The sequence below is a fragment of the Rattus rattus genome, chromosome 2 (assembly GCF_011064425.1).
Source record: "Rattus rattus isolate New Zealand chromosome 2, Rrattus_CSIRO_v1, whole genome shotgun sequence".
NCBI classification, from domain to species: domain Eukaryota; kingdom Metazoa; phylum Chordata; class Mammalia; order Rodentia; family Muridae; genus Rattus; species Rattus rattus.
This window is the reverse complement of record NC_046155.1, coordinates 165,928,037-165,938,433: the sequence shown is the minus strand read 5'-3', so window position 1 is coordinate 165,938,433 and position 10,397 is coordinate 165,928,037. Positions and strand designations below refer to the sequence as shown.

The 10,397-nt window shown below is 43.8% G+C and overlaps 1 protein-coding gene across 1 annotated transcript; it reads left to right on the top strand.

Moving 5' to 3' along the window:
* The first annotated feature begins 630 nt into the window (after positions 1 to 630).
* Znf260 (zinc finger protein 260) lies at positions 631 to 8,987 on the top strand. The gene is made up of 2 exons (XM_032893986.1): positions 631 to 759; positions 5,626 to 8,987. The coding sequence occupies exon 2, from the start codon at positions 6,077 to 6,079 to the stop codon at positions 7,298 to 7,300; it is 1,224 nt and encodes a 407-aa protein (XP_032749877.1). The 5' UTR covers positions 631 to 759; positions 5,626 to 6,076; the 3' UTR covers positions 7,301 to 8,987.
* Positions 8,988 to 10,397: the final 1,410 nt, after the last annotated feature.

The following is a 10,397-nucleotide window of genomic DNA, read 5'->3' as shown; positions in this document are numbered from 1 at the left end:
GAGATGGCTCAGCGGTTAAGAGCACTGACTGCTCTTCCAGAGGTCCTGAGCCCTCCTACCTCAGTGTCCCAAGTTGCTAGGAATAGAAACGTGTGATACCGCACCTGACTTAAAATGTGCTTGAGGCTGGGTGATGGTGGCACGCGTCTTCAATCACAAGACTCGGGAGGTAGAGGAAGGTAGGTTTCTGAGTTCGGGGCCAGCCTGGTCTACAGAATGAGTTCCAGGACAGCCAGGCCACACAAGGAGACTGCCTCAGAAAACAGAACCATAAACCAAAAACAAAAAAACAAAACCTATGCTAGGCAGTGAAGTGACAGCCAGCCGTTTGACTTCAGTTGGGGAGCAAGGCCACCCTGATCAGAAATCATGTTCAGATGGCCAATTTGGGCAAACTCTGAAAATGTCGGTGTCATAGTTTCTCTGTATAACTTCAATTCTGAAAATATAACACCATCTGTTACCCACATCTGAAGAACATTTTGATTTTAAGTAGAATGACGGGTTTAGCCTGAATGCCAAGTACAAATACTTGGTCCCTCTGCTTTGTGCGCGTGCGCGAACTGAGGCTCCCGTCTGTTGTCTTCACAGAGCAGCTTCCTGTGTACCTCCGGGACCGGAAGTTTCAGTCTGACTTGCAGCTGCTGCTTTGATTTGCAGAGATAGCATCTGAGTCCTGAGTCGCTTTACTGGTTACAAGTTAAAAGTCTACGGTTCAAACAAAAACCCTGGGTGTCTGAGAAGAACATCGATCTGCAGGTGAGTGAAACCTTTATGTCCTTATAGCTCCATTGAGAGCTTACAACCTCTGATGGATTTGGAGGTGGTGGTGGTGGTGGTGATGGTGATGTTGTTGTTGTTGATGATGATGATGATGATGATGATGACGACGACGACGACGACGACGACGATGATGATTTTGGATCAGCTTGTCCTCATTTGGAGAGATAATTGCTGAAAATCCTTTAGATAGTTCAAAGAAATTTCCAGACAGTCCTCCTGACTTTCTGCGTTCTTTTCCTCACCTTCTGCAGGATCAGTTGCCCTTCTAACTTCTTTCCTGGGTGCTAGCCCCTGTGCTTCATTTGCCGACTTAATGCTTGATACTGTGTCTAGTTCCCAGGGGATCCAGGACTCTAGTCCCCATAGGCCTCCGCACTTGTGTGCAAATACACAAACGCGTAAAATAAACAAAAACTCATTCCATCTCTACTGAACGTAGAGTTTTCTTCCCTCGTTGTGACTCTCTGACCAATACCGTACGGCAGCTGTTTGCCCAGGACCACCTCTGGGTATTCTATGTAACCTAAAGATGATTGAACCGTTTAGCTGGATAAGGAGATGTGCACAGATTGCCTGTAAATGCGCTGTGTATAGAAGTCTCTAGGAGCTAATCAGGAATACCCAAGGGAGACTGTAGATTCTATACCTAAGTATTCTTGCTACTTCCTTTCTCTGTGTGTGTGTGTGTGTGTGTGTGTGTGTGTGTGTGTGTGTGTGTGTGTGTGTTTTGTTTTTCAAAACAGTTTCCCTGGCTGTCCTGGAACTCACCTTTTAGACCCTTTTAGACCAGACTGGCCTCAAACTCTACCTATCTTTGCTCGGATTAACCGCCTTCTCCACCTCGCCTAGCTGCTTAGTCTTTTCTTACCCTGAATTACTCTACATTGGCAACCATGTATTACTTTTTTATTGTTGAGACAGAGTTTCGCTTTGAGACTTGCCTGTCCCGGAACTCACTGTGTAGACCAGGCTGGCTTCTAAGTCACAGAGAGGCACCTACCTTTCTGCTTCTTGAATACTGAGATCAAAGATGTACCCCACCACACTTGGCCACTTCAAACCGCCAGTGTTTATAAAAGCCATTTTGCCGTTTTTGTTTTGTTTTGTTTTGTCTTTTTCTGAGACGAGGTTTCTCTATGTAGCCTTGGCTGTCCTGGAATTCTCTTTATAGACCAGGCTGGCCTCGAACTCACAGAGATCTGCCCACCTCTGCCTCTTGAGCACTGGGATCAAAGGTGTGCACCACCACCCTATTTGCCTAATTTTGATTGCTCTATTTTAGATATTATCAACTTAGTAATGTGAAAGAAGGAGAAATGTTATCCCCAGCAACCATACTGCCTGTGCTTCTAGAACAACTCATATCACTGCATTTAGGAAAAAAAAAAAAAAAAGATTTGCTTCTTTTATTTGTATGTATGCGCCTGACATATGCGCCTCTCAGGCCAGTGAGGTGGCTCAGTGGGTAAAGGCATTGGTCATGGTGCTCAATGGCCTGGGTTTGATCTGTGAAACCTAGGTGGCAGGAGAGAAGAGACTCCCACAAGTCCTCTGACCTCCACACACAAACTGTGGCTGTGCACAAGCTTGGCCCATTGTCGGCGCCAGCACCGACATGGTACCGAGAATCGGGTGAAAGCCTGCGGGCGAAAGCCTGCGGGCAAAAGCCTGCGGGATGAAAGAAGCACACACACACAGGTTATTCGTGTCAAGCCAGAAGAGGAAGAGCTTCTGGCTTCTTTATTCTGAGTATGTGACCAAACTATATATCCCAAGTACAGCACTTAGCAGGAATCTGCCAAGCACAGTGGGGAACCCTGGCTGAGACTTCGGTAACAAAGGACCGACTATGTGACCTGAATAAATTAGGAAAATAACCAGGAAGGCCAACCTAATTCTTAGACTCAGGTGAGAAGTACCTGGCCTGACTGTTCCCAGTAGGGGACAAAAAGCTTCCACATGCAAAGGCAGGGCTCAGCAGGGGTCAAACCTTGCTGGAGACCCAGAAGGGTCTTGTTCAGGCTGAAAACATTCCGTGAATGCAAACTTCTTGTGCGGTAAATTACAGGGAGAGGCTTTTGATCCTACAATCTAAGACTAAGGCCAGACAGTGACAAAGCAGCCAGGCCCAAATCCAATACGGCTCCCACAGCCCATATCCCAAGATGAGTATTTGCCTTCATGTTTTCCTTCCTTTTTATTTTTGCTAAAATGTTGCAGTTATGTGCTTTTTTGTGAATGGAGTTTCTTTGTATTTAGTGAGCCGATCTTGTGCTGAGTGATGCAGAGTTCTGGAAATTGTCTTTAGTATGCTCAGTTGTTTCTCATTGTGTTGTTATATATAATGTTTCCTACAACCCACTTATACTTTTTAGACTTCTTAGATCCTACTACCATCCCACTAATTTTTCCAGTCTTACATTTTGTTTCTTCCATTCTTTCTATTTGTTCTTGCCCCTTTTTTGCCAATCTATTAAATCTCTTTGAAAAGGCATTAATTAATTAATTTTAATTATTATTCCTAGTATGGGTGTGCACAGGCATGCTTCCATGGTCTGTATGAAGATCAGAAGACCAGGCTGTGGAACCTCATTCCAGGGGGTTCTGGGGTCAAACTGGAGGTCAAGTGTGAGCATCAAGCAGTTTACCAGTAGACCCATCTTGTTTGCTCTTAATTTACTGCCATTTTGAATACACATTGCACTGTTTATGTCAAGACACTATAAAACATTTAATATTTTATTTTAAAAATAGTATATTTACTTTTAGCTCTATACAATCTTAGCAGTAGGGCTGGAGCGATGGCTCAGTGGTGAAGAGCACTGACTGCTCTTCCAGAGGTCCTGAGTTCAATTCCCAGCAACCACATGGTGGCTCACAGCCATCTGTAATGAGATCTGGTGGCCTCTTCTGGCACACCGGCATACATGAAGGCAGAACACTGGGTACATAATAAATAAATAAATGTTTGTTTGTCTTTTAGAGTATTAGCTGTATTATTTGTTATTCAGTGGAAGGGGTTTGTCTTAGTTCTTGTTCTATTGCCATGATGTGGCATCGTGACCAAGGCAACTCTTATAGATGAGGGAATTTAATTGTGGGCCTTGCTTATAGTTTCAGGAAGTTGGTTCATTCTTCTCGTGGCAGCGGCATGGTGGAAGCATGAGGATACTCATGATGCTGGAGCAGTGGCTGACAGCCTCATCCTGGTCCGCAGGCAGAGAGCACTGGCCTGGTGTGGGCTTCAGTGAGATGCTTCCAGGGACAAGGCCACACCTCCTAGTCCTTCTCAAATAGTGCCACTCCCTCAGGACTAAGCATTCAAATCTATGAGCTTCTGAGGGCCGTTCTTACCCAAACAATTACAGGATACCTTAGTCTCCCTATCTCATTCTCCAAAGAGTGCTTTGTCTTGATAATTACTTTCCAGTTCTTTCCAATGGCAAGAGCTGCATCATGGGAGTGGGGATGTAGCTCCCTTTGTGGATTGTTGGCTTCCCATGCACTCCCAAGTCCCACCTTTGATCCACTGTTTACACCATGCCCGTGCCTGTGGAGGCAGAAGTAGTGTCATTCATCATGAGTCATCCACAGTTACATGATAATTTCAAGGCCATCCTGGCTTACCTGAAACCCTCACAAAAACACATCTTGGCCGTTAACAGCGTGTACTGCTCTTTCGTGGAATCTGAGTTCAGATCTCAACGTCCCTTTTGGGAGGCTCACAGAGCCTGTAAACCTCCAGGGATCTGATGCCTCTGATCTCTGAAGGTACCTGCACTCATGTACACACACACACACACACACACACACACACACACACACACACACGAATCAACATTATGTCTTTTAAAAACTTGCATAAACAAGAAAGAGTTTGGGGATATCAGCTGTTAATTTACATTCAATTTATAAACATCTACTCTTCCCAAATCATAGCACTCTAGGTAATGATTTTTTTGACAGGAGGTCTGAGTCTATAGCCTAGGCTATCTGGAAGTTATCTCAGGCTAACATTGGACTCAGGCTGGCTTTCGAACTTGTGGCAATCCTTCTGCCTTTGTCTTCCAAGCGTTAACATGACATGAGCCACTATATCTGACTGCATACTTTTTGTTAAGATCTATCGCAAATTAACTTTACCTCTACCTGGCACCCTTATTTGTAGTGTCTTGGTCAAGTCGTCTGTGCCTTCAGTTTCTTAAATTTGTTTTATCCACCGGTGTTTAGCTTTCATAAGTATTTTTCCTACCCACTCCTTAGTCCTTTTATTACCATTTTAATGGGATTTTGAGAAAACAGATAAATGTATTTGAAGAAAAATATTGGGTTTTTCTTTCTCCCTTTCATCCTAGGCGCTCCCAGTCGCGAGGGTCTGTCCTGGTGGTTGCCTAGTGTTCTGTTGTCTCGTATTGTACTTACTGACGGTGCGTGCAAGCTACGGTTAAAAGCAAAGCTGCACACACCCGGGAGTGTTGCAGTGTTTGAGCTTCCTTTCTTAGCAAAAAACTAGGCTTCCGTCGTTAGTTGTTTTTGTCTTCTGTTTTATTTTATCTTGTTTGTAAGGCAGGGTAGCCTGTGATTCACTGTCTAGCTCATTCATGTAAGTCCCCTGCCTCAGTGTCTCAAGTTCTGGGATTATAAGTGTGACCTACCCTCTGTGGCTTAAACACTCTTTCTCTAATAGCACATCACTGCATTTTATTAGCATTTTCTGGGAGAATGCACAGGTCGTTAAGGATGCTAATGATCCACGCTAGCTTATTGGATGCCTTGTACAGTCTAGACACCAACATTTCCACCCCTGTGAATTCTCTTTAATGACTTCTTGTTCTCTTTTAGACGCAGCCTCTGGAGTTTATACACAGATAAGGAAGGATACAGGATGAAAGACTCATGAGTTAAGTCTCATCTCTCTGTATAGAGATAGACTAACGACAAATTCAGAAAACCCAGAAACAAAGTATTTCCTGTGGCCACAGACATTGGTTCTGCAAGAGTTCCTCCTATATATGGGATTCAGATGAAAAGAAAGTGAACTGTGATTTCCCCACATTCCTCATTTCCGAACATGAGAGAGCTGTAAGAAAGAACCATTAACACAAAGACAGTTCTGCATTTCAGTCCCTTGTAACCACATCTCCGGTCACTCACATAAAAATCTCTCATATATCTGGCTTGACTGGACACTTACAAATTAATATTGAAAAGAAATTGTACGTATTTAGTGAATGTGGCAAAGCTTTCATCCAGCTTCAGTAGATGCTAGGCGAGAATCCTTGTGCAAAACAGAATGTTGGAAAGCCTTCAGCCCGAGTCAGAGCTTCTGCATGATGAACCTGATCCTGGAGAGAAAGTTTATGAATGTGATGAATGTAGGAAAACCTTTAGCCTGGAACAACACTTTGTGGAACATAAGAAAACGCACGGTGGGGAGAAGTCATCCGAGTGTACCGGATGTGGTGAAGAGTTCTCCCAAGCCTCTTCACTTACTCGACATCTGAGAAGTCGCTCACGGAGGGAATCATATAAGTGTGGTGACTGTGGGAGAACCTTCAGCCAGAGAGGAACCTTCCTTTCTCACCAGAAGCAACATGCTGAAGAGAGACCCAGTGAGTCTAAGAAAACTCCCGTCCCCATGACAACCGTCGTCAGAAATCAGAGAAACGCCGGGAATAAACCATATGCGTGTAAGGAGTGTGGGAAAGCCTTTAATGGCAAATCATATCTCAAAGAACATGAGAAAATTCATACCGGAGAGAAACCATTTGAATGTAATCAGTGTGGTAGAGCCTTCAGCCAGAAGCAGTACCTCATTAAACACCAGAACGTCCACAGTGGGAAGAAGCCTTTTAAGTGTAATGAGTGTGGTAAGGCTTTTAGCCAGAAAGAAAACCTCATTATACACCAGAGAATCCATACCGGAGAGAAGCCTTATGAATGTAAAGGGTGTGGGAAGGCCTTCATTCAGAAATCGAGCCTCATCAGACACCAGAGGAGCCATACTGGAGAGAAACCGTACACATGTAAGGAATGTGGGAAAGCCTTCAGCGGCAAATCAAACCTGACTGAGCATGAGAAAATTCATATCGGAGAGAAACCCTATAAATGTAACGAGTGTGGAACAATTTTCAGGCAGAAGCAGTACCTCATCAAACATCACAACATTCACACGGGCGAGAAGCCCTATGAGTGCAATAAATGCGGAAAGGCCTTTTCTCGAATCACGTCGCTTATTGTGCACGTGAGAATTCACACAGGCGATAAGCCCTATGAGTGTAAAGTCTGTGGGAAAGCCTTCTGTCAGAGTTCGTCTCTAACCGTGCATATGAGGAGTCACACGGGTGAGAAACCGTATGGCTGCAATGAATGTGGGAAGGCCTTTTCTCAGTTCTCCACTCTCGCTTTACACATGAGAATCCACACTGGCGAGAAGCCTTATCAGTGCAGTGAGTGTGGGAAGGCCTTCAGCCAGAAGTCCCATCACATCAGACACCAGAGAATCCATATTCACTAAAACTCTTTGAATGCCTTAGCACTTGAGCAGAGTGTGTGGTTAGCAATGTATCAAAGGGTTTGTCTTACACTAACGTTACACAAATGTAGGAAATGCTTCTGTAGTGACTCACACCTTAAAATACAAAGGTATTTAATAGGATAGATCATAGCATTATATATACTTCCCAGGCTCTTACAAGAAACATTATTAAATTCTAATTTTAGGAGTCCAGTGATTCCAGGTAGGGTTGTCTTGTAGAGCTTATCAACTGTATCAAGATAATATGAGCAATATAAGGTTTGAAATGAAGAGGCAAAAAATATTTTTGATATACGCTTTGGTATATAGATAATTTGTAAAATGCGTTTTTTCAGAGAAGGTGTTTTGGGGCAGATCCCCCTATGTACATAGCCCAGGGTGACCTTAAACTCACTATGTAGCCCAAGTTGGCTTCACGTTTCTTCTGATCCACGTATTCCGCCTCCCAGTGCTGCAGTTCAGACATTGCCATGCCAATTCAAGGTCTTTGTTGGTAAAGCTGTCCAAACTTGAGGTTGGAACAGGATACTGAATCTAGAATCATGAGTGAGTTCACGGAGGATTGGTAAGATTGTGGCAGTGTTCCAGGTCAATGGGAAAATCGTGGATGACTGAAAAAATAATCTCAGGATAATTAACTCTTTTCATGGGAAAAGACTAGGCCTCTGATGTCATCACTGATTTCTTAGGAACTGTGGCGCCCCTGCAGAACGCAAAGCTTTGTATAAGAATTTCCTGAGGGACGTTTCCGAGACCTTGAAGTAGGAAGCCAATTACAGATTCTGGATTCCTCAACTGTTCCTCTCGAGCATTTCTATGTATTCTCAAGGAGCCGACATGCTTACGTGGGGAGTCACGCATCAGTTCATCACAGCATAAATTATAGCGGAAAATGGGTGCGGGCGCAGGTGTTCGTTGTTTGCAAAGTAGATGAAGAAAATGTAACCGTCATTCGGTAGAATGCTCTAGCAGCCAAGCCCAACAGGTGAATCTGTGTGTTAACAGCAAAAGAATTCATCAGTGTGAAGAAATTGAAGCGGTAACTATGTTGTGATTCCTGCATTAAATTTGAATAAAACTCACTTCTTACCTACTCTGGTACTAAGCATCGGTTATGGGAAACTCTTCTCTAAAACTAGAATCCAGAGGGCATGTGTGGTGGCTGCTGTTACAGTGACAGTGGAGTTCCGTGGAAAGGAAGTTGTCACAAAGCAGGGTAATTTAATGCTACGTCAGCTTTCTAGTTAAACACCTACTTTCCAAGTAGAGAGGTTCCAAATAAACGGAACAAATCGATAGTTGGTTCTACATTGTAGCAACATGTATTCCTTGTTCTCTTGCTTGTCTGGCTTAGGTGTGGATGAAATGTACTGAGATCCACATTACTACAACATTCCCATCATGCGTGTGTGCATCCCAAGGCCCCTCGTGGGTATCTGAAGCCTTGTATAGTATTAACTCTCTGTATCGGGTTTCCTATGAGCATACACACCTAGGAAGATGTGTATAGCACCACAAGGGTCTTAAAGTAACAGAATTACAGCTTCTCTTTCACATCGATATTCTTGGGCTTTGGAATCATTGTTAAGTAAAATAAATGTCGCTGGGTAGTTTCTGCCCATTGATTGGACTCAGACTAATAAAGTTTGGAAAAGTCCTGTCCTGATCTTTTTGTTTTTCTTGTGCTGTCGTCGGTTTGGTCCTTTTGCATGGGGCCTGGATTCCTCAGTGCGCTAGACCGTGCCCAAAGATTGGGGGATTCTGTCCTTAGGTGTGGAGGTAGTGTTGTCTTACCATGACTAACTGGATCGTGAAAACTGAAAACTCATGGAATGTCACATAAACGTTCATTGTCCAGTTTGACTCTGGAATAAAGCTAGAATTTGACCGTAGAATTTGACCGTTACATGCCCGTCTCCCACCCTTGTCTCCCTTATCTCTCTTCCCTCAAAATCTTACTTTGTAACCTCGACACCCTGGAATTAAATAGACAAGGCTAGCTTTGAATTCACAACAATCCTCCTGCCTTGGTGTTTGGATTACAAGTGTCAGCCTTTATGCCAGACTTAACACCTGGTCATAGGCCTCGGTGTAGGGTAACTCATGAAAAGGGCTAAGACATCCAACTGTGTCAGACCCCTGCATTTCAAGTAGCATGGCATGATCTGAAACCAACTTCATGCTTTCATCCGTTCTTCAGATAGTAACTTCCAGGAGTATTTTTCCTTAGGATTGAAGAAAATTCCAAAAGAAACTGATCTAGAATGACTGAGAAAGCCCCCTTCCCGCTTTATAAACAGTAAGATTGAGTATCTGACTTGTGAGGACTCAAATCTTAGGAGAAAGACTAATGGCCATTTGAGGGGAGGCTGGAGGCTGGAACTGCTTTGGGAAGTGAGTAATGACTGGGCTCTTCTGCACAATTTTATGTTTTTAATTGTGGATGGACTGTGATGGTTGTTTGAGACAGGGTCTCACCGTGTAATCCTAGCTGGCTTCTGTAGGCCACAGTGACCTGGAACTCACACAGATCTGTCTGCCTCTGTCTCCCAAATGTTGGCTCACATTCGGAAAAGGTACAGGGGATAGGGTCTTTTTGTAACCCAAGCTATCCTTGAACTTGCTTTATAGATGAGAATAACTTTGAATTTCTGATTTTTTTTTTAAAGATTTATTTGTTTTATGTAAGTACATACCAGAAGAGGCCATCAGATCCCATTACAGATGGTTGTGAGCCACCATGTGGGTGCTGGGAATTGAACTCAGGACCTCTGGAAGAGCAGTCAGTGGTCTTAACCATTGACCATCTCTCCAGCCCCTGAATTTCTAATCTTTGATCTTCCTGCCTCTACCTCCCAAGTTCTGGGATTTCAGGCATGCACCAGTATGCCCAGTTGATGTACTGGGAATTGAACCCAGAGCTTTGTGCATGCTAAGTATGTATTCTCCCAACTGAACTACATCCCACCTGTCAAACCCACATTCACATTCATTTAGGCCCCGTAGGTGGACTCAGGTGAAGAAGTCCTTTGTACTTCCTGTCATTGTGTTAATTTGACACATGTTTGAGTCACCA